General features: G+C 42.3%; 1 protein-coding gene across 3 annotated transcripts in view; it reads left to right on the top strand.

Moving 5' to 3' along the window:
- mrtfab (myocardin related transcription factor Ab) overlaps positions 1-22,910 on the top strand; it is a 68,755-nt gene extending 45,845 nt beyond the window's left edge. For 2 of the 3 annotated variants that reach the window (XM_039787736.1, XM_039787734.1), the window contains 16 exons: positions 3,517-3,572; positions 4,378-4,453; positions 5,192-5,350; positions 9,908-10,053; positions 10,171-10,329; positions 11,119-11,187; positions 12,973-13,157; positions 13,915-14,086; positions 14,774-15,151; positions 16,662-17,669; positions 18,814-19,020; positions 19,125-19,205; positions 20,088-20,228; positions 20,378-20,467; positions 21,232-21,292; positions 21,389-22,910. In XM_039787736.1, the coding sequence (XP_039643670.1) occupies positions 3,517-3,572; positions 4,378-4,453; positions 5,192-5,350; positions 9,908-10,053; positions 10,171-10,329; positions 11,119-11,187; positions 12,973-13,157; positions 13,915-14,086; positions 14,774-15,151; positions 16,662-17,669; positions 18,814-19,020; positions 19,125-19,205; positions 20,088-20,228; positions 20,378-20,467; positions 21,232-21,292; positions 21,389-21,975 (3,575 nt within the window). In that variant the 3' untranslated portion in view covers positions 21,976-22,910. The remainder of the gene's footprint in view (positions 1-3,516; positions 3,573-4,377; positions 4,454-5,191; positions 5,351-9,907; positions 10,054-10,170; positions 10,330-11,118; positions 11,188-12,972; positions 13,158-13,914; positions 14,087-14,773; positions 15,152-16,661; positions 17,670-18,813; positions 19,021-19,124; positions 19,206-20,087; positions 20,229-20,377; positions 20,468-21,231; positions 21,293-21,388) is intronic. The other variant, XM_039787735.1, reaches the window with a different exon arrangement.
- Positions 22,911-24,949: the final 2,039 nt, after the last annotated feature.

The raw sequence follows: 24,949 nt of genomic DNA, 5'->3' as shown, positions 1-24,949 counted from the left end.
GGTGTTGGCCTTGACTTCCCACCTGCTACGGTGATGCTCCTACGTTGCTGTTGGTGCAATGTGTCAATATCAACTATGTAAGTGTGAAGCAGGGTGTTTCTGGACAAGAGAATACAACCGAGAGCTAGAAGGGCACTTAGAGAGTGCAGACTTCTGCCAAGGCCTAATGCCCGTTAACAAAAGTGACAAATAATTTTTGTCTCTGCTCCAAAATGTTAATGGCTTCTTCCTTGGCGCATGCTTCACCCTCCCACCAAGTTTCGTGAAAATCAGGCCAGTAGTTTTTCCGTTATCCTGCTGACAATCAAATGTAACCTCCTTAGCGGAGGTAATAATTGTGCTAGATTAGGAGATGTTAAATGCATAGATAAATGGGTGAACAAGCAATAACGATGCCCCTGTGTCCAGAGGTCAGTCATGTTTTTCATATGATGTAGTAATTCAACAAAGAAATCATAGTATGCCTGAGCTTCTGGCTAATAATGTTGACTACTTTTTTCAAAAGTCTTTTTTCAAAAGTCAACGTTTCTTAATCAGCATCTGACATTTTAACAAAAAGAAATTACAACATTTCATATTACGGTACAATTTGTGTTTTTTATTTACCAGCTCCTTTACACCCATGTTACACACACTGTAGCCAAGCCTTTCAAAATACATCAACACACACACACCCGTGAGCCCAGACTCTGTGCATAACAAAGAGTTGTTCCTGCTTGCCTCTACAACGTGTAACATTAGACAGCCAATCACCAGCATTATTAGATCTCGGTACAAGCATGCTGCATGCTTATTGGCTCACTGACCCTATTGAGATTTACTCCTTAGGTATTGAAATTTGGTATTGAATGACGAGGCATTTTTCAATACTCAATACTACAGAGGCAATTTGATCAGTAGTATGAACAGGGGAGCTGTGGATTTTTTGAACTACATGGTTCTACTTGAACATAGGTTCAGTTTCAGCAAATATGACAGTAAGTTAGTTTTATAAGTCTTACCTACTGCATCTTTAAATGCATATTTTATTTTCATTGCACCATCTTCCAATAATCTCAGTGAACAAGGTAATTCCCTGATATTTGATTCTCAACAAAAGGCCAATAGTCTGATATATTCAAACTGACATCAGTCAAACCCTTATTACGTGAGCAAGAATTATTTTGTTGACTTTCAGCAGACGATAATGATAGGATCAGCTGACCAGTTGCCTGTTTTGAGCTGTTTTGTTGTGATCTCGAGTGTTGGTCATGTCACAACTGGTATGTAGGTCTTCTTCTTTGAACCTCAGGGGTTGTGACATGAGGAACGCGGCCCACCCCCGCCCAGTCATCTGTAGCACACATGACGCCCCACTGTAGCCAGAATGTCCACACTCCTACTCCTTTAGTAGGGATTTCACCACCTCTTAAGTTAACCAATCCAATGAATGCTGTGTTTCATCATCGTAACTGCCACTGTCCTCCAAATATCCTTCCTCAAATACAGCAAACATCTTTGTGTGTGTCTGTTTACCTTTTCTAGTCATGCTATTAAATTGGAAACTGCAATATCTTAATGGGACCAAACCATGTTACGTTCAAAATGTCCATGAAACTATCCCGCGTTGATTTTTTTTTTAACAAAACTTTAGATATTTGAAGTTTTTTCACTAACATTTTTGTGTCAATAGTTTTACTCTAACTTTTCTTTTGAGGCGTTAACTCTCTGGCTTAAAATGCATGTGTTTCCATTCACACATACCACGTAGACATGGACATTTACACCCTCACCCATATACTAGGTACATTGTAGGGTTGCACGATATTAGCAAAATGTGATATAGCGATATCGATATTAATTTCTATTTTTTTTTAAACATATGTAAAATTGCAAAAGTTACGGGAAAACGCATCGTAACAATATTCATAGATTCATAACAATATAGTGCACAGTGAGACTTATATACGGCTCCATAGTGCGGCTGGACCACAGGTCGGTCGTGAATGGAAAATATTCAATCTATCCGACTCCAAACTCTGCCTCCACTGCCTTTTAAAATGTTGCGGGATAGCTACCTGTGAGAAATAGGTGCGGGATGGGATTTGGTACCGTTTGTCTAGTTCATTCAGAACTTGTTGAAGGCTTTTTTTAATCCACTGTGTGAATGGGCATCATATCTTTGGCCAAATAGTACGTTATAGCATTGGTGATTTCGGTACGTCTCTTCGAGTTCTTGTCGTACTTTGTGCCACTAGCAAAAACACTTGCTAGCGAGGCTTGTTTGACTAGCTCTGGCGTATTAAACGCGACAGTTCTTTTTTGGGGATAATATCATGCATTCATGATTCGTTCCGTTTTGTTGTCTCTATCTATTTCTTCCCTTACTCTGTTGCAATATGCACACACGTCACGTGTTACGCTCCATAGGGTTTGTCACGTAGTGGATCCGTGCGCTGATGTGCACTAACATGTGCAAGTGGCACAGTTACTGGCCAATGAAACATGATCATTATAGCATTTCAAGCGGGCTCTAAGTCAAACACAACTAATCCACACAGCCAACAGATGGGATGCATCGCTCCACAAAATAAACAAAAATATTGCACACTTTCGATATAATATTGCGCAACGTGATATCGCGATAACAATATTAAGTCGATATATCATGCACCCCTCGTACATTGCAGGCAGTCACGGCTGAGTGCCGTGATGAATGTAGATTTTCTTTATGTGCAGCGGTCTATCCGTGAGTCCGCACTCTCCTCGGTCTCTATGCTCCTTTTTAACGATCCACTCCAGACGACTAGTCTTAAAGAATTTATGTTCAAGCTACTGTCCATCTCTCAGACTTCACACAGACAGTTGGTCTTTGAAATAGTTTTAAAAGTCTGCTATCCACAAATCTCAAATATGTCCAAATGTAGATTCAAACTTCTATTCTCAGTTTAAGCTAAGAGAAAGTGTAGAAAAAAACTGTATTGAAGGCAGCATGGTTACATTTAGGCTAATGAAACGGCCGTTAAGGTTTGGGAAAGCTTATGGTCATGGTTACAGCCTTGAGGTTTGTCTGAATATTTTTTCCCCCCTAAAACCTAATTTACCTAAGATAAGCCACCACCATTGGCTACAACTCAACACTTCCCATAGCTGCTTCAATGTAAAAGCCACAATGAGCACAATGATAACATGACTAAGGTCCGAACAACAGGCCAAAGAAATGGATTGCAGGTGCAGTTTAATTTGTAACAACTGAAGTGGCTTTCACTGCAGAAAGAAAGGTGCTGCTTTATTCCTGCACACAAAGCATGCTGCAGTGGCTCATCAGCCTACTGAGCTGTCATCAGAGTGTGTGGTTAGAATAGCACTCCTGACCCTCTCGTCCTGCAGCCACTTCTGCTTTGAGTCTGTCTTCCTCTATACTGTAGATGTATCTGTTCTCACAGTCACTTGCTGAAAGGAGCATCACAACGCTCTTTAGAGTCCTTGTGAGCTGCATTCATCCCTCTCTCTTTCTCCATCCCTCTCTCCATGCAGCACTGAAGAGCCCGGCAGCCTTTCACGAACAGCGGAGGAGTCTGGAGCGAGCGAGGGTGAGTATCTTAAGTACTGAGTTTCCTTCATCCTCAATGGACTTGCTTTGTTTAAGCTTTGCAGGGGAAAATGCTTACAGTATGTTTAAACAGCTTGAATGGCAAAGCTCTATTTGTAATTGAATTCTACGGTTAGTTTAGATACTTAATATTATGCTGACAGGAAATGACAAATCAAAACTTTAGGTGCCATACGTATAGTAGTAGTAGTAGTAGCAGTGTTTAGGTAAGGAGCGGCACAAACCAACAGGGTGGCTCAGCATTATTAGCATGTTATTTTACATTACCCAAGGTCAGATCTACCTCTCGCTGCCATCTGGAGCGGCCATCATACAAAGTTGCTTAATTTAAATTCATAATTCATAGTCTGTTGTACTCTATTACTGATTCATGTCATGGAATAGTAAAGATGGCAACTCAATAATATATGTGATTTACTGTATCAGTTTATTGCATTTAACAAGTGTCCATTGAGAAATGATTTAAATCTAGCTCTGTGTCATGGCAGTGGGGGCAGATGAGCTGTTTGTGGCTTTTTGTGAAAGACGGCCTCAGCAGACCTTGGCTTCTCCGAGCTCCGTGCACTGGCACCACGGAGAGAAGCCAAACACTGTTCATCTAAACACACTGCCCACACAAAGATGACACAGAGCTGGATTCAGATCTGCTAAGCAACACTTTGAGGACTTGGTGCAGCTGTGTTGCCTCTCTCCTGTGCCCCTCACATTGTCTTTATCTTTCCCCATCCTCTTTATTGTTTCTCATCCTTTTGCTTGTGATCTTCCTTTTTTCTTACACACCCCAGACCGAGGACTATCTAAAGAGGAAGATCCGGTGTCGTCCTGAGCGCTCTGAGCTGGTCAGGATGCACATCCTGGAGGGTGAGTTTCTAAGTGGAACTTAATTTTTTTAGGCTCTGAAGAATTGCCTTAGTAATTTCAGTAGTGTAGAATGAAAAGTTTAGGTCTGGTGAAATACATGAAACTTTATTAAAAAAGGAACCATACAGTAAACAAAACGGAACCAATTCCATGCGATAAGGTTAAGGTACAGTTCCTATTTTATATTTATATGTGGACTGAGTAAAAATGAGATTTCTTAGAATCAAACAGCCTTAAAACTCAGTATCTATGATCTTCAGAAATTTTCAGAAAGCTCAGTAACTATGACTACTTCCTGTCTTAATGACTCTCCTCGACATGTTTAAAGGGATTATGTCGATATACATCTTTTGTTTACAAAGCACGTACCTGATGGTATCTTATACATCAAAATAAATCCTTTGTTTATAATTTATATTTTAGAAGTAGTAGTTTAGTATATGCATTTTGTATTGTAGTCTAATCTTATATTGTGTATTCTCTCATATGTTATATTTATAGAGTGCAAATGTTTTTTTCTTGTATTCTGTATTGAGATATGATTTGTATTATTTATTGTCTTTATTTTCCATTGATATACAGTATATTTTTCCGTGCAATGCCTGGATTACCTGCTGCTTTAACATAGGAATTTCCTAATTTGGGATCAATAAAGTAAAGTATATCTATCTATCTATCTAAACTACTTGATGATTGAAGTTGCATGCATGCATGTTGTCTTCGCTGTGTCCTGCACAGAGACGTCTGCAGAGCCGTCCCTGCAGGCCAAGCAGCTGCAGCTGAAGCGAGCGCGACTGGCCGACGACCTCAACGACAAGATCTCCCACAGACCAGGTCCCATCGAACTGGTTCACAAGAACATCCTGTCTGTCGACTGCCCTGTGCACTCACCGCTGGGTAACTACACACACAGATTGCAGACCGCTCTAAATGTCTTCAAAAAACAGTACATGTGCACACTTTTTAATAAGAACATTCAGTCACTCATAACTCCCATCAACACACATTACAGTCACACTCAGAGAAACGCATGGACACTAAAGAGCAATTAATAACCAGAAATTGCAGAAACTGTTATGTATACACACAAATACAAACACACATTTGAACATAATATCAGGATCCAGATAACCAAAATATACAGTACACCTGAGGCCTGTACTACGAGGCAAAATTTGGTGTTGATGAGGTAACTTCAGGTTCAACCCAGGGTTTTGTGTATTATGACGGTGGATCACTTGTTACCGGGTTAAATCGGCGTGGTAACTTATGCTGAACACCTTACCTGCTCAGGAGCAGGTTATGTTGGAGATTAGAGATCAACCGGTGTAAAAGCACCGCCTACTGACCAATCAATACTCGACTGATAACGGCGTCACCATTCTTAGAAGATCAGGTGGAGCTCGGTAGAGAGAGAGAGAGAGAGAGAGAGAGAGAGAGAGAGAGAGAGAAAAGTTAAAACATTTAGAGACTAACAACACAGTTAACATTCCCGATGGATATTTTTATGAAATATAAAGATTTTCAGCGGAGGGAATTACATATAGGCTATTTGTCGGCTTTTGAGCCGTGCGTTGCCAATGCGCACATCGGTTTCAATTATGTTTTCATATTTTTTATCTTCTCTCACGTTTGCTTACCATTGCCAGGGTTGCAACTGAAATAATAGGCTAAAGCAACGACAGTTTATGGAAAGCACAAGTGTAATTATGGTCAGATCGTGTGCCTGACTGATGGGGAAGTGATATTAGTAAGCGTTTAAAGTTAAATTTACGTATTTATAACGTCTGCTATTATTTTGCCAGCTTTCCTTCCTGTTGTAGGAAGCAGCGACTGTATTGCGTTTTGCCTGTAAACCGTGTCTGTGTTCTTCATATTTATGTAGAATTATAGTTTGCTCTTCTTATGTAAAATATGCGGCTCTGGTAGATGTTTGCGATTGGTCGCGCTGTGCGAACACCGCCTCTTTTATGTATATGCATCGCTGGATTGGGAACCCCTGGGTTGACTGAACTAGTTGTTAACCACCGTGGTGACACAGCTTATGCCGGGGTTAGGTGAAGTCGGGTAACGGAAATAAATCCAGGGCATGTTGATCTTGATTCGTAGTACAGGCCTCTGGTACAGATGCAACTAAACAATGCATTCAAACAACCAAACAAACAAAAACACACACACACACACACACACAAAATGCCGCAACACTCATAAACACACCTGAAGGTTCATGATGAGTTGTAAACACAAAACACCGGGCTCTTTAAGGTACGTTCAGACTGAACTCAGCTCGTTTGTTGACAGATTACAGTTGTACTCAAGTTAAAACCTATTCAGCTCTATTATTGAGATGCCATTATACCACTGACTTTGTGTGCAATTGCCCCACCTCTAAAATCTCATTTTCATTCAATCTGAACACACCTTAAGATGTGTAATTGCAACATCCAGGTATCAACACACACTTGCAATACAGTACTTTAAGGGTGAGTGTATCAACATACACACCTTAATAACTACAGGTTGCATCATCCTACCATGAAAACTAAACTACACAACTTTTGACTAACAACTCTGTCACAGAAATCACACAACTATGTTTGCACATACTGTGGTCCTGTTTCGAAACCTGCTAGGACATTCGGTGTTGTTTAACTTCTCTAAAATTAGTCAGCACTGTTTAGCAATCAAACATGAATGTGTTTGACTGTAACATGAAGGCTATCACGCCCATCGCAGAGTCAAGCTTATCACCGCGTCACATCTGTTTTGTTTTTACAAGCAAGTTACTGTCGATAAACATCGTTCTGCCTGCGTTTGAATAGTGTTCGTCCTTGGCGTTCTACTTCCGGGATTGCTCCATTTCCGCCGGAAAATCCGCCGGATTTCACTCATTTAGGCCGGATATCCGCTACCTTGTTCTTCCTTTGTGTTGGCATTTTAAACTCTGGTGGATTTCTGAGGACTATGGTAAACTGCTCCTCAGATCTCTGCAGGGTAAATCCAGACAGCTAGCTAGACTATCTGTCCAGAGTTTTCTGTTTACAACTTTTAAACATACACAAAAACAAGTTCCTTCCGAGATTTCTTTTGCAGCAGCACCACAGCTTTCCCAGTGCTTAGCACTGCCCAAGACGATCCTGATTGGTTTAAAGTGCTCATATTATGCTTTTTGGCTTTTTCCCTTTCCTTTATTGTGTTATATTTTTTTTTGTGTGCATGTAATAGGTTTACACAGTGTAAAAGCCCAAAGTCCACCCCAAAGGGACTTACCATCTTCAACAGGAAACACTGTTCACAAACTGCTCCAAACAGCTCTATTGTAGTCCAGCCTTTACTTCAGAGACAAAGTGTGTCACTTTGTAACGCACTATTTATTGTTATAATGCTCGCCTAGCTGCTAGCGTGGCACGCCCTCATACTCTGCAACTGACTAGCTGGTAGTGCTTACCTAGCTACTGCGCATGTGCGACTCCCAACAAAGATAGGAACAGAAGTGAGATGTCTCACTCTGTAGCTAAAACAGAGAGCTCAACACACAGGGTGAAAAGAGGAGCTGCATCAATGTGCAGTACAACAAAAATATGGTGTTTTTTGAAAATGAAACCATTTAAACCTATTCTGGTACAACCTCTAAATACAATTATGCACCTGAAAATGGGCATAATATGAGCACTTTAAAGAAATGCCAATAAACCAGAGCACGTTTTCCTCCCATCCCAAATGCTATTTGGAGTATCCAGACCCTCTTTCAGCGCGCTTTGAAGGAGGGTCTGGCAAAGCGAGACTAGCGTTTCAATAACTAATGCGTGTCTCCCAAATGCATGTGAGCGGAGTGGAGTCTGATGCAGACCAAAATTACTGCAAAGTCGGCCTCCTAATGACACCACTGGAATAAAGATAGACATTTAGATTATACAGTACTGTGCAGAAGTGTGGAAAAAATACTGCAAACTAAGAATGCTTTCAAAAATATAAATAATGATTGTTTATTTTTATCAATTTACAAAATGCAAAGTGAGCGACCAAAAAAACATCTAAATCACATCAATATTTGGTGTTACTACCCTTTGCCTTCAAACCAGCATCAATTCTTATAGGTACACTTGCAACAAGTCAGGGAACGTTGAGGATCGTAGACGCAGTGGTCGGCCAAGGAAACTTAGTGCAGCAGATAAAAAACACATCAAGCGGATCTTCCCTTCGAAATCGGAAGATGTCCAGCAGTGCCATCAGCTCAGAACTGGCAGAAACCATTGAGTCCCAGGTACACCCATCTACTGTCCAGAGAAGTCTGGCCAGAAGTGGTCTTCGTGGAAGAGCTGCAGCCAAAAAGCCATACTCCGACATGGAAACAAGGCCAAGCGACTCGACTACGCACAAAAACATAGGAACTGGGATGCAGAAAAGTGGCAGCAGGTGCTCTGGACTGATGAGTCAAATTTTGAAATATTTGACTGTAGCAGAAGGCAGGTTGTTCGCCAAAGGGCTGGAGAGCGGAACAATAACGAGTGTCTGCAGGAAACAGTGAAGCATTGTGGAGGTTCCTTGCAAGTGTGGGGCTGCATTTCTGCCAGTGGAGTTGGAGATTTGGTCAGGATTAATGGTGTCCTCAGTGCTGAGAAATACAGGCAGATACTTATCCATCATGCAGTACCATCAGTGAGGCGTATGATTGGCCCCAAATCTATTCTGCAGCAGGACAACGACCCCAAACATACAGCCAAGGTCATTAAGAACTATCTTCAGCATAAACAAGAAGTCCTGGAAGTGATGGCATGGTCCCCACAGAGGCCTGATCTCAGCATTATCGAGTCTGTCTGGGATAACATGAAGAGACCGAAGGATCTGTCTGTAGGAGGAAGCCTACATCCACAGAAGATCTGTGGTTAGTTCTCCAAGATGTTTGGAACAGCCTACCTGCCGAGCTCCTTCAGAAACTTTGTGCAAGTGTACCTAGGAGAATTGATGCTGTCTTGAAGGCAAAGGGTGGTCACACCACATATTGATCTGATTTAGAGTTCTCTTCTGTTCATTCACTGCATTTTGTTAATTGATGAAAATAAACTATTAACACTTCCATTTTTGAAAGCATTCTTAGTGTACAGCGTTTTTTCATACCTGCCTAAAACTTTTGCACAGTCCTGTATATGCTATAGATGATAGACTATTATTACAGGAATGAATGCATTCGAAAAGTTAATTTAGGAAAAAAATTTTAACACCTAGGATTAAAATAATTGTTTATGGTGATAGCCGCGGCAGTTTGAATGACTTCACAAAATGGGTGCGGTACAAAAAAAAACCCTCATCATTACCAGTACAGCCCTTCTTAACACATTGTGTGGAAGCCAGGAATTGAGTTGTTGTTTTACTGGTCACAGCAGTCTGTCACAGAACACCATGAGTTGCCTTGATAACTTTTTTTCCACTAAATCTGAAAATATTTGTTCTCAGAGGGAGAGAGCTCGTCTTTAGATGAAGACAGCAGCGACGCTCTGTCACCAGACCAGCTAACCAATCACGACTCTCCTTCGAGTGCCGTCCCTCAGCTGTCCCCCTCCGACGTCCTCACCCAGAACGGGGACATGTCCCCCACACAGGTACCAATCCCAGGATACAAACAGAATTTCGATTTGAAAGAATGAATTGAAATGAATAAAACAAAGCAAGTGATGGTAAACTTGATGGGGCCATTAACCAGAGTAATATCTTCTCAGTTCATTACAGAGTCCCCACCTCCTCCGCCGCCTCCTCCTCCTCCTCCACCACCCCCTCCTCCCCAGGTGAATGGGTCAGACTCCTCCCCATTCCCAAAAGTGACAAATGGGACGACGGTGACTTTAATAAACTCCCGCCCCTCTACTGGACATTTCAAGGTGCGGGTAATGCTGGTTCTTTTTACTAGAGATGCACCGATTACAACTTTCTAGGCCGATTTCTGATTTTCTTTGAGTTAGGCCAGCCGATACCAATTTTAGCCGATTCCGATTTCATTTCATTCACCACTTTACAGCACACACAAATATTTTTCTGTCTTTTCTTTAATAGAACATTTTGCACAGAACATAGAACATTTTTTGAACAGATAATGGATCACTATAAAATAGAACTATATAAATGAATCCTGGTGTGGGAAATTCACACACATCTAGAGTGCAATGTTAGAACCATTTCCTTCTTTTCACATCCAATATCCCCCCAAAAAAAAATGTGATTTAGTTTTTTGGTGTCGTCCCTCCATGCCCTACTTTTTCCTTTTCCTTGGAAAAGTTGAGAGAAAGGAAAGAGAGACTGTGCTGTCGCGTGCGTGTGTCCTTGAGAACTGTAACTCGTATAACTTATGTTGTCTGTTAATTGTAGCATTGACCGGCATGAAATCGGCATATGTCAGACTGACCTGCCGGTCGCCGGTCATGGCCGAGCATGTGAAAACCGGCCAATTCCGGTCACCGGCCGGTCTATCGGTGCATCTCTACTTTTTACCATTACAGAACCATGACATATTTCCCTGTTCCGAGTTGAACATCCTGCACATTTGATGACTTATGAATACCTGACCTTAATCTCTATTTGTGGAGCAGCTATAACTGCTATAACTCTGCCTCAACTTGTCACTTTCCCACTTCCTCCTCCCTGACCCCATTTCTCACGGTTTCTGTCAGCAGGCCCAGGGTAAGACGAGTTCAGACCGTCCTCCACACAGACCCAAGAAACCAAAGGACAGCAAACCCAAGGTCGGCAAGCTTTTTGTTTCATTTTCACACGCGCTGACGCAGGAGATACGGGTGCAAAAAATATACACTCACCTTAAAGATTATTAGGAACACCTGTAAGATTTCTCGTTAATGCATTTATCTAATCAACCAATCACATGGCAGCTGCTTCAATGCATTTACGGGTGTCGTCCAGGTCTAGACAATCTCCTGAACTCCAAACTGAATGTCAGAATGGGAAAGAAAGGTGATCTAAGCAACTTTGAGCGTGGCATGGTTGTTGGTGCCAGACGGGCTGGTTTGAGTATTTCCCAATCTGCTCAGTTACTGGGATTTTCACGCACAACCATTTGTAGGGTTTACAAAGAATGGTCTGAAAAAGTAAAAACATCCAGTATGCTGCAGTCCTGGGGGGGCGAAAATGCCTTGTTGATGCTAGAGGTCAGAGGAGAATGGGCCTACTGATTCCAGCTGATAGAAGATCAACTTTGACTCAAATAACCACTCGTTACAACCGAGGTATGCAGCAAAGCATTTGTGAAGCCACAACACGCACAACCTTGAGGCGGATGGGCTACACCAGCAGAAGACCCCACCGGGTACCACTCATCTCCACTAAAAATAGGAAAAAGGGGCTACAATTTGAACAAGCTCACCAAAATTGGACAGTTGAAGACTGTAAAAATGTTGCCTGGTCTGATGAGTCTCGATTTCTGTTGAGACATTCAGATAGTAGAGTCAGAATTTGGCGTAAACAGAATGAGAACATGGATCCGTCATGCCTTGTTACCACTGTGCAGGCTGGTGGTGGTGGGGTTGTAATGGTGTGGGGGATGTTTTCTTGGCACACGTTAGGCCCCTTAGTACCAATTAGGCATCGTTGAAATGCCACAGCCTACCTGAGCATTGTTTCTGACCATGTCCATCCCTTTATGACCACCATGTACCCATCCTCTGATAGCTACTTCCAGCAGGATAATGCACCATGTCACAAAGCTCCAATCATTTCAAATTGGTTTCTTGAACATGACAATGAGTTCACTGTACTAAAATGGCCCCCACAGTCACCAGATTTCAACCCAATAGAACATCTTCTGGATGTGGTGGAACCGGAGCTTCGTGCCCTGGATGTGCATCCCACAAATCTCCATCAACTGCAAGATGTTATCCTATCAATATGGGCCAACATTTCTAAAGAATGCTTCCAGCACCTTGTTGAATCAAGGGCCATGAAGAATTAAGGCAGTTCTGAAGGCGAAAGGGGGTCAAACACGGTCTTAGTAGGGTGTTCCTAATAATCCTTTAGGTGAGTGTACATCCACAATAGCTATCTTTGGGAAGTTATCAGCACATATCTTTTAGGCTGTTTTATGACAGTAGTTCATCTTTTAGGAATTAAGACTGTAAGATGTGTAAGATTGCGTTGTCAGATTTAACCAAGGAACTGGAATTCGTCACTCCTCTAGATTGGTGTTGGTTTTGGTGTCAGTTCTCTCAGAATTAAAGAGCCAGGGCTTCCCTCTAGACTTGATGTTTTGACATTTAACAATCATACAAGGAGAAATCCATACTAGAGGAGGAAGAGATACCATGTTTTAGCATTTGCAGTATCCTTATTACACCAGAATATAGACTTTGTTTTCCTGAACTGGAAATACGTTGCCCTTTTGACTGTAGTCATGTTATTACGGTCTTTCCACCTATGTACATATACTGAATGCACTTTTTTTTCAGTTTTTTAAACTATCAATTATTATCTATTAAAGATTTGAGTTGCCTCTGAAAAGTTTTGTTTCCTGGGTGTAGGTGAAGAAGCTCAAGTACCACCAGTACATCCCTCCAGACCAGAAAGCAGACAAAGAGCGTCCACCCCAGATGGACTCGTCCTACGCTAAGCTCCTCCACCAGCAACAGCTCTTCCTGCAGCTGCAGATCCTCAACCAGCAACAGCAGCACTACAACTACCACACCATCCTGCCCGCCCCTCCCAAGTGAGTGTCAAGCATGACTGTGTGTGTGTGTGTGTGTGTGTGTGTGTGTGTGTGTGTGTGTGTGTGTGTCTGTACTGTATATGTATATTGAATGGGACATTCACATTCAAATTTAGGTATATTGTTGACTTGTACACCTTTTAGCACTTCCTCTTTTTGCCCTCCCATTCTATTAAGAGCAGTTAGTTGTGTGTGGTGTGGAAGTGAGGATGACTGAAGTGGTTTTATTCAAACCAAAGAAAGCTTCAACTAGTTTGACCTTCCCTTGTGTTTCTACCTCACATTAAACCAGTAGTTATTACTTGCATGATAGTTCATTTGTGCAGCACATCGTTTTCATTATTACTTCCTGTCTGCTCCCGAGCTTTTCTGCTGTGGTTAGTTTCTTCAGCATCAGTGGTTTTTGAGTGAGTCAGTAGAGCCTGGGGCTTAAAGCAGAAGTAGTCTTTGAATGCCTATCCCAGCTAAGTGGTTTGACAATAACAAATGTGTGACTTACGGAATATGAGTTTGAAATGAAACTTATAAGTTGTAGTTTTTTCTGTTTTGAAGGACTTTTCATTGGTTTGTCTAGAACCTGGTCTAGGAAAAGTAACTTTGGAAATAGAAATGGTACATTTCTATAATTCAATATTATTTTTCACATTTACCAACGTTTGCAAGACCCTGCCATCTGGCCTCAATCACAACATTCCCTGCTTTTTTTTAAATAAGGACAAACGAAATTCATACTTGACTGTTTTCTGCCTCCCCTCAGGCCACCAACTGAGCAGCTTCCCACAACCAACTCTGGCCCTTCCCCTTCCCGCAGCGTTCCCACGACGACAACCCCCACCCCCTCCCATCAGAGCGGGGCTGTCCGTCACAGCCAAGCTGCAGTGGGAGGAGCCAAACCAAGCACCTTGCCAGCAAACCTGGATGAGTTCAAAGTAGGTTAAACAGACATCTTTGCACAGAAATGTACCTGCTAAGAATATGTTAACTAAATGTCTCTTTTTACAGGGGGAAAAAGAAAGAAAAAAAGTCATTTAGGCTACAAGCTAGCTTGTTTTTAATTGCCATGTATTGAAGGAGATCAGGACGTGAGTTTTAATGATTCATTCTGTTTTTAATGATGTTTGAATACACCCATGGGTTTGGATGCATAAGGTCATAGCTTGTGAACAGGTTAACAGACACCCCGTCTAAAGTTGAATACATTTTTTATCATCTCAAATATTTACCACAAAAATTATATACTATTATTGGTTTCTTTGTTAAATACATTGTCAGACCTTGCTGCCCCTTTACATCTATATGTATATGCCCCTCCAAAAGTTTAAATCAGCTGTGCTTTAGGGGGATTTTTGGTCACAGCTCAGATTGCAAAGAAAGAATGAGACAAATGAGGCCTGGAGAGGTCAAAGTGTCCAAAACAGAAAATAATAATCAATGTCTGTGTCATCTCATCTCCGATAAATCCTGGGATGTTTTGTGGGGCCCCTGCCACTGAACTAAATGATGCTCCTCGGGGCTTTCCACTTTGTTCTTGTCTTTTACACGTCAGCTCCTCTCTTCTCTTTCACTCTGAGTCAAAGCCTGCTAAATGAGTACTCGTCTGCTTTCTCATCCTCCAGGTCGCCGAGTTGAAACAGGAACTCAAATTGCGTGGTTTGACCGTCTCAGGCACCAAGAACGATCTCATCGAGAGGCTCCGCAACTACCAGGAGCAAAACGGTGGCACCACAGCGGCTTTGAAAAATGGCATATCGCAGGCCAGCCAGCAGGGCACTATCACATCCTCTGCAAACACAACTACCACCCCTGACCACCAATCAGGGGAGGGTGGCTTTAAGTTAGATTTGTCATCACTGGGTCAGGTGATTCCAGGGCGGGTCATGCGATTTGGCAGCACCAGCTCCAGCCCTCCGATGTCACCCACTCCGTCTGAGAGGTCGCTGGCCGGGATGAGTCCCGATGAGACGAGCTGTAATGGAGACATGTTTGGAGAGATGGTGAGATCCGAATGTGAAGCAAGTAGCCTGTTTATTAGATGAAATCACAGTGTTTCCACTATACACATTTCTTAGCAGCGGTCCGCCGCTGCTTCAGCGTTTGGTGATATATATATATATATATATTAAGGGTGTGACGAGATCTCGTTTTACGAGATCTCGCGAGATTAAAACGTGACGAGATTTCTCGTCGAGGTGAAAAGTTGTCTCGTGAGGCGATGTGATGTCAGCGTGATGGAGCGTGAAATTACTATTGAAGATCCCCCTGCCACTTTTAAATCATTTGTGTTGCAACATTTTGGTTTTCCTGCGGAAATAATAAACGGCGAAAGAGTGACAGACAAGACGAACACAATATGTAAACATTGTAAGAAAAAATGCTGTATACGCGGCTAACACGAGCACTATGCAAAAACACATTTACAGCACACAGCGCTCTCTACTAACTACTGCACCCGCGACATTAAAAGGGCAAACAACTCTAAAAGCCTTTGCATCTCTGCCACGGTAAGTGCAAGAGGCCACGGCAATAACCAGGGACATAGGCGTTTTCATTGCAGCTGATATGAGGGCCATTTTCTGTAATGGAAAAATGTCATGTTATACAAAACATTTTGCAGTGTTTGCATGTCCTTTACTGCATATAATTCATTAAAATAGTAAAAAAAAAAGTTAAATAACATTCATCATTAATAGTTGATTTCCAAAATGCACCTAAATTGTTTTGCATTTTTGATTTTTTCAGTTGAATAAAAATACTATTTTCCATTCATATATTTCATCATTGAGGATTTCTTTAAATCTTTTTTAAAAATCTCGTCTCGTCTCGTTCTCGTGAACCCAATCTCGTGATGTGTCTCGTCTCGTGGAGTAAGCGTCTCGTCACACCCCTAATATATATATATGCTGCTTAGCCCCACCTTAGCTCTGAAGCTCTGAGAACAAGCAACAAACTGTGTAACAAAGAGCGCCCCTATTTTTTTTTTTTGCCCCCTTTTTTTTTTTCCTCTTTTTTTCCCCCCGCGGCTTTTTTTTCCTTTTTTTTTTTTTTGACATTTGCAGCTGATTGTCATATTTTGTTTACAAGTTACAGATGGTATATCAGTTACAGACTATATATATATATATATATATATATATATATATATATATATACACACACACACTGTATATAATAGCTTGGAAAATAGCATTTGGGCACTGGATTTGATGAATTTACTGTTTTTCAGACCCCAGGTGAGACAAAAAGCTGTTAGTGAACCCTGTGGCCTCTCTGCCTTTGACTCCCAGCTGCAGGAGACGTTGTATTCCCCTGACACGCTGTATTCACTTAACGTTACTGTCTAAAACTTTTTCCAGGAAAAATGTTGTCATGTTCCCTCAGCATTTCATTTTGTTGCTAAACTGTATGTAAAAATGAGCGTTGACGGTCACCTGTTGGATTTTACCTTATCGGTTGTTAGCTAGCAACCTTTCCCTAACATTCTCTTCTTGTTTCGTTGTCCTTCAGGTGAGCTCTCCCCTTACCCAGCTCACCCTGCACCCGTCTCCTCAGCACCCATCAAACATCTCTGCACTCTCCAAGGTCAAAGAGGAGATCCAGAGCTCATGCAGCCTGTCCAGGCCCTCGCCGGCCTCGTGTCAGCCTCCAGAGGTCCTGTCTGGAGGAACTATGGACACATCCTCCTTGGACAAGGACCAGATGCTGCAGGAGAAGGACAAACAGATCGAGGAGTTGACCAGGATGCTGAGGCAGAAGCAGAGGCTGGTGGAGACCCTCCGGTCCCAGCTGGAGCAGGGCAAGACCACAGGCGGAGTAGCGTCGGAGAAGGAAGGAAGTGAGAGGAGCAGAACATCCATGACAGAGGTGAAACTTCAAACTCTGATTAAAGCCTCTGCCATTCAGCCCCCCACCCTCCCCAACGGCGTCATGGTGAAAGTGAAGAAGGAGGCGGAGCCTGAGGAGGGGATGGAGGGAGTAACGGAGGCGGCCCAGGCAAAGCGAGCGCTCCAGCCGATGCAGTGCTCCCAGGAGACTCTGCTCAGGCTCCAGCAGATTCATCGGCTGCAGATCCAACAAGCCGAGCAGCAAAAACAGACCGCCCTGCAGCCCAAACAGCAGCAGAGTCAGGTGCCACTGCAGAAGGTGGCGGAGGCTGTGTCCAACCCTCAAAAACTACAGCAGCAGAAGAAAGAAGCACAAATCCTGCTCCATCAGCAGCAGCAACTGCAGCAGCTCATCATACAGCAGACCCAACAGAAACAGCTGCAGGCGCAGCAGAAGTTAGCCCAGCAGAAGTTAGCCCAGCAGAAGTTAGCCCAGCAGAAGCTGGCGCAGCAGAACCAGCTCAAACAGACTCAAGCTCAACCGAGCCAGCAGAAGAACCAGGTTCAGCTGAAGCCGGTTCATGTGCAGATCCAGAAGCCCGCAGTGAGCCAAGCCCAGCTGAGGAAGCAGCAGAGAGCTCTGCAGAGGCAGCAGCAAAGGCAGCAGACGGCAGCTGTCGCCACACAACAGGTAATGTCCCCGCAGCTCCGCAACACGCGTGTGAAACCGGTTTGAATTGTAAAGGTAGGAGGGCTGGGACAAATGCTTCTATCACCATTGGATTTTTTTCACGATACATGGGAGCCAAATAGATTTGTATTGCGATTCTAGAAGTATTACGATTTGATAGTATTGAGTATGGTGATTTTCTTTTCCTTCATTAACAAAAACAAAAGTTGAATAATAACACTTCTAGAGACAATATGTCATGAGACACTACTTAAAACTAATGGTATTCTACGAAAGAATGCACATCACAAGTCAGTCAGTCTGACATTTATTTCATTTAAGTACAAAACCTTTTATTTTCTGGTGACGTTTTGCTGGAAACAGATATGATGTAGTTGTATAAGCAGAAAATATTTAGGTAAATCATTGGTAAAAAACAAACAAAAATATTGATTCTAGGACAAAGGAATCGATTTAAAAAAACGATACATATACGATTTTCGATTATCCCCCACCCAAAAGGTAGGGTATTCATCACCTTGCAAAGAAACTCTCGCACACTGTCGAACTTTCTAAAATAAATGTAATAACAACAACATTTCTGTACTAGACCACCCTCAGGCAAATGGTGTTGCATACTGAGAAGCCATCTTTTGTAGGAGGTGACTGTTACACTGCATCACTTCCACATGAAATAATGCAAAATTACATAACATGTATTCACATTTCCATTACTTTAGTAAGTACTTTACTATAGCGCTTGAGCCGAAACACAGCACTCTCTATAGTAATAAGAAAAGATTGTCCCAGTAGATGGATGTAGATTTCTGTATAATGCATGCAAACCAAATGCATTCATAGATCTGACATGAGACAAGAGACCTCACAAGAAATGTAAAGGGCAATGACTTCATACTTCATTACCTTATGTGTTGAATAACAATAAAATGTATGTAAAAATAAAAAAAAATTCAATACCATGACTATTACTAATAAAACTTTACACTATTATTTAGGTCCCAAAATACATGATGAATGCAGCAACAGTGCCTACATATATTAATGGACACAATCAACATCATCCGCTCTCTTAGCCTGGTGGTTTTCCTCTATGTAAAATGTGCTGAAGTTTTAAATAAACTGAAACGTGCCGTTTGGTTTCCAGGTGAACCCGGTCTTGATCAGCCAACAGAACGGCACTCAGATCCACACCCAGGCCATTTCATTAGACCTCCTCAAGGCAAACGGCACGCCGACTCTGGTCACCGACGGCAACGGCAACCACTACCTGATCGCTCTAACCAGTCACACCGCAGACGGACAGAACGGAGGGTCCTCATTGGCCAAACCCAACGGACGCATCACACTGCAGGTACAGTACCACTCATGTTCTCTGGTGGACTGCACAGGGTCAATAATACTACTCTGTGACGGGAGGTTTCTCTGCAACTTTCTCTGCTTGTTGTTCTCTTTTAGAGGTTGCAGTCGACTCCAAGTAAACTCCCCAGCACTGACAGCCAATCAAAAGAGCCGCCAGTGACGGAGCCAATCAAAAAGGTATAACAAAGACTCAGTATATGTCACTATGACAAATTCTTTTTAATCACTTTTTATTGTATGTTTATTTATCTATTTAATGTTTGTTTGTTTTTGTATTGGGGCAATACATTAAAAAAAAATTATTTATATATATATATATATATATATATATATATATATATATATATAAAATAGCATAAACCAATGCCAGGGTGATGTTCTGAAAACTAATATGCTTACTTTTTTAATATATTCTGTTATGTAGGTTGTTTATTTGTTATTTTTGTAATAACTAATAAACTTTTTCTTAACACATTTTGCTTTTGCCTTAGTTTAAAAAAAAAAATAATATTCACTTGAATTTTTTTCCCTACTTCTTCTGCAGTGTGATTTCTAAGTGAGTTTTGAATGCTTTAACATACATCATGTATAATAATACAATTTACACTGATGAATAAGTTTGAGAAGAGGCTATCACAGAAACCGTCCACCAACTGAGGAAATCATCTTGGACAATGTACCACACAGTTTGGCATCGGTTATTGGTTTTTCACTTGTAGTTGGTGGTTCGATCCCCGACTTCTTTTAGCCACATTTAGTAGTGTCATTGAGCAAGATGCTGAATCCTAAATTGTTCAGAATGTGTGTGTACTGTAACTGTAACATACAGTGCAGCAGGACTGTCTGCATCGTCCAAGCAGTAACCTTTTCCTGCCACAAGGTGTCGCCACTAACCCAGTTTAAAATCATCAAAATCAAGCCCACTGGACTGATGAAATGTGAATCAGCAGCCTGTTATTCAGCGATAAGACTGAACTAGCCAATCACAGTGGAGTATTCAACATATTTGTGTCTGCCTTTGTCCAGTCTAAACAAGTCTTTGTCCCTCTCTTCACTCAGGGACAGAAGGCGGGGCTTCACCTGGACACCAATGGCGTGCCGCAACCCAGCCTGTCAGCCACCGCTCCGCCCAACCTGCAGCCTTTCTTTGACGACATGTCAGACAGTGAAAGCCAAAGCAACTTAATCTCATCTTATAAGGTAAACCCCCCCCCACCCCTGATAGTTCCCATCCTCATGTCATCTCGACTGCCCCAGGCTTCTCCACGTGTCGTGAACTTCATTAACTTTTTCTCCTTGTTTCTTCTCTTTTCTTTCCATTTCATCACTTCATCACTCCATCCTTGCAGAGAGAGGTGTGTCCGCCGTACGACCGGCATACACTGTTCACCCCTCCCTCTCCCAAACGCAACACCTCCCTTCCTACTCAGCGCTCCAAAGTATGTCTTCCCATACATCTTTCTTTCCATCTGTCCCTTTATGTTGTTCTGGTTCTGTCTGTCCCTCTATTTTCCATCTGAGCGTCTCACTCTGAGCGTCTCACTCATGTTTCCCAACTGAAGGCAGTTGGGCGATTTGGGGCAGAGAGGTTGCAGCTGTGTTGGGTTGGACTTACTGCGTGAATATTAGTGCTGTGCTCGATTAAAGAAATTCTTAGTCGACTAACACTCATTCAATTGTATCGACTAATCGATTAGTTGATTTAATCGACAGATCTGTAAATCTGAGTTTCTCCGCAAAGAGTCATGCAAAAGCACCACTTTAATTTACCAGAGATGTGCTCGTACGTTTCTTGGAAATAAGTCATTCAGCATGAAAAAAGCATAAAACATGACTAATCGACTAAAGAAATCTAAGTTGACTAAGACCAAAACGACCGATTAGTCAACTAATCGACTAAGAGAGAGCAGCCCTAGTGAATATGTTTTTTTTAATTTGTGTCTGACAGAAAGTCCTGTATTATTTAAGTCAGTTCAGAAGTTCGTCTTTGTTTTGTACTTACTGAAAGCCTTAAGTCTGCATATGCCGGAGAGGTTGTAAACCTGTTGCAGTCCAATGTGAGACATCTGCAGCTAGAAAAGTGTTTTAACATGGAGTTTGTGTTTTAGAGCAGGATTGTCTATTTGTGAAGAAGCCGCTGCTGTGTTTAAGTGTGTATTTGGTGGCTGACTGACAAAGTGACAAAGATCTTTTGGGTTGGCAGGAGAATGGCGTCAACAGTCAGCAGATGGACGACCTGTTTGACATCCTGCTGAAGAGTGGAGGTACTAAACTCATGACGCCACCTAGAGAAAGACATCAGCAGTCTGTCTCCTCCTGTACTGATGACGGGTTTTCTCTCTCTCTCTGTCCTCCTTCAGAAATCCCCGGCTTCAGGGCCAACCCGGACCCTTCCCTCGCCCCTCTCCACTCTGACCCGCCCTCCCCATCTTCTCCCCCATCCCCCCTCCACCTCTCCCCTCCCACCCCGACAGAGCCCCTCATCTCCCCTCAGCGCTCCGTGGGAGAGCCCTGCACAGGCAGCGGGCGTCTGGAGGACTTCCTGGAGAGCACCACAGGCGGCCCGCTGCTGGGCGTGGAGCCAGGCAGTGGCCTGACGCTCATCGACGACCTCCACAGCCAAATGCTGAGCACGCCCAGCATCCTGGACCACCCTCCCTCCCCCATGGACACGTCCGACCTGGGCTTCTCCCCCCACTCCGCGGGGCTGGACTTTGGCGACCCCACCCTGGACAGCATGGATTGGCTGGACATCTCTATGGTGGGGAGCGCCAGCGGAGGGAGTGGGGGCAGCGCGGGTAGAGGAGGAGGAGGGGGAGGGGGAGCTGGTGACGGAGACGGGGGGACGAGCCTGGCCCCGCTGGTGCCGCACACTCCGCCCAGTGTCTTCTCCACCGACTTCCTGGACAGCACTGACCTGCAGCTGCACTGGGAGTCGTGTCTGTAGCCCCGCACACAGACTCACTCACGGCGTGTACAGGCTCCGTCTTTACTTTATGCACATATAGAAACCTTTTCTATGCTGTCTCTACCACTGCGGGGGTCACTGGCACATGCAAATACGCACACGCACACACACACACACACACACTGCCGTCTTTCACTGGCTGTGAAAGAAAGAAACATAGAAGTTCAATTACTAGAGAGGACTTGGAACTTGGTGGAACTGAAGTGGACTTTTTGAAATTGAACTATGGGGATATGCTCACATCCAAGCTGATTTAAAAAAAAAAAAAAAAAAAAGGTCCTGTCCTAAAGAGAACCAGCAGGGAACTGTAGGTCACTGTAATACAGCATGTCAACCCTTGGAAACGGTTTGACAGAGTAGAGCTGAGAAGGGACTGTAAGAGACGTTAACTCGGGCTCCTCCTGATAGCAGAGTGTGTGTGTGTGTGTGTGTGTGTGTGTGTGTGTGTCAGTGCCTCCTAAACTTTGCACTTATGCTGAATCTGATTGGTTAAAAAGGGGGGGGGGTGTGTTCAGGTCAACTGAACCTGAATCCAAACGCTGTCTTGAGTGAAAACCACCATGTGTCATGTTGATCAGCTGAGCTTGAACCCCCACCCACACTAGTCACAAAACACAACCGTCATTGGTCGACAGTTGCTTTTGAAATGAACCATATCAGTGGAAACTGTTTGAACTGAAGCCTCAGTGGAGGTTGCGTATTATTGGTAACATTATGGTAGACCACTATGTATTGCTGTATATGGGGTGTATATTATCAATTGTCCATATGACTATTTTTCTTTGCTGGTTGCTATAAAGTTGAGCTAGCCGGCTGGGGAATATAGGGTGAGGGCAGGGCTTCCAAAGTACTTGGACCTTGTAATTTTTTAAAGAAAAAAAGTTAAAAAAATAAACATACTATAAAAACTCAAATGATGTCTGTTTTTCTTGTACATGGTCAGAACAATATAAAACACAGTGTCCCATATGAGTCAAAAGACTAGTTCACAAAGAGCTATATCTACATACATCAGCTACATAGATTAATCAATCTGGTGATAAAGAGAAAGACCACAAGAGAGCGCCACTGTAAAGAAATTGGTTTTGAACCATCATTTAGAATCCTTCTGCGTATCAACAAGTGGGGTTGGTGTTTTTTTTTAGTTTTGCTTCTATAAATTGCAAATACATTTTTGGCAAAGATGTGGTTTTATTTTTGCAGCACCAAACAGGACAGCTAACCGACAGTGGAAGAGATTAGATCACATGCTTGCATTTTATCCTTTATAGTCACATGTTGAAAAAACAAAGACTTTTACATGCAGGAAAACCGCATTTGGTGCCATGCCTTTTCTGCCGTTGTTATCCAAAACATGACTTTCCAACTTCATCTTTGAGTGTCCCAGCAACTCCACAGTCTGAAGTTTGGTTCCCTTAACTGCTTTATGCTCCAAAACCAAAGCACACGCCTGCTCCTTATACTGGGACTTTTTTTCGGCAAACTATACTGGGACTAATTTTATAGCTCAGTCTGTTAGAAGACTGGTTCAGAAGTCAAAGGTTGGGCGTTTGATTCCCATCAAAAGCTAAAATCATATACTAAACTATGACTTTTTCCAACATACTCTACTATGACTAATTGTATAGCTCCATCTGTTAGAAAACAGTCTGAAGATTGGGTGTTTTATTCCCATCAGTAGCTGGGCGCCTAAGCCCAAAACCCGCTGGCTTTGAAAAAAAAGCACATTTAGTTTAAACAAAAGAAAAGAAAGAAAAATGATTTATCCTAGAAAGAAGCTGGAAAAAAACTAATTGTTCGTTAAGCCAAAACAAAATCTTAAGGGGAAAAAAACTGATGAGAAAATGTCATTCTTCAAAAATTGCAAAAAAATAAAATCAACCATCTGCATGTTTATGAAGCTGTAAAATGCATAAACTTCTACGGGTTTTTAGCTACAAGAAAGCAGACACTGATATGCCATCTGATGAAAATGTATCAAATGTTTACCTGTATTGTATATACATGTGTACCCTTAGAGGAATTTTAATATCTGATTCAACTGTTTTTCAATTAAAAAAATAAATAAATGTAACTTACTTTTTTCCCCCTTTTTTAATGTTTTATGCCATTATAACTGTGTTATACTGCTTAAAAGACATTTAGGATCTGCTCCTACTTCTGGCCGTTGGTGGGCATGTTCATTTGAGATGGAAGACTTGCAGATAGAGTGAATAATTAATGCACAGTGAGAAATAATGTGATAGGAGAAAAAAAACACTTAAAAATGGCTTGGATTTCACATGGCTAAACTAGGACATTTTTCAACATACCGTCGTATGTCAAAAGTCATACTACACTATGACTTTATTATGGCTATTTTCGACATACTATACCGTCTTTTCTCGACATACTTTACTGTGACTTTTGTATCACTTTCTTTGACATGCTATAAAATTAATTTGAATCACTTTTTTCGACATACTACACCTTGACTTCTTTCGACAGACTATACTATGACTTTTATGATCTCTTCAACATACTGTCCTATAATTCTTTTCATTATGATATACTAAACTTGCTCTTTAGCTCAGTCTGTTAGAAGACTGGTTGAGATGTCTGAGGTTGGGAGTTTGATCCCCATCAAGAGCTCATTTCTTTATGTCAGATGTCCAGAGGAAAGTCACACCATACCATTACTTTTTTTGACATACCATATTGTAGGGCTTTGACTCCGAACTTCGTTATTCGAATATCATTCGAATATTTAAAAAAATAATGATATTCGAACGAATATTAGCCAGCCCTTAATATTCGAACCTGTTATGGGCATTATTTTTATGCGTTTGCTTGTAAACGTTGTCAGTTCAGATTCCGAGGCTTTTTCATGCATTTCAAAATGTAACTACACGTCGCGGCGACGCGCGTCTCTCGGCCGTGGCTCGGTAGCGGTGCATTCCCCGCTAATTCTCAA

This window comes from Perca fluviatilis, chromosome 21 (assembly GCF_010015445.1).
Source record: "Perca fluviatilis chromosome 21, GENO_Pfluv_1.0, whole genome shotgun sequence".
NCBI classification, from domain to species: domain Eukaryota; kingdom Metazoa; phylum Chordata; class Actinopteri; order Perciformes; family Percidae; genus Perca; species Perca fluviatilis.
This window is presented reverse-complemented; position numbering and strand designations above follow the sequence as displayed.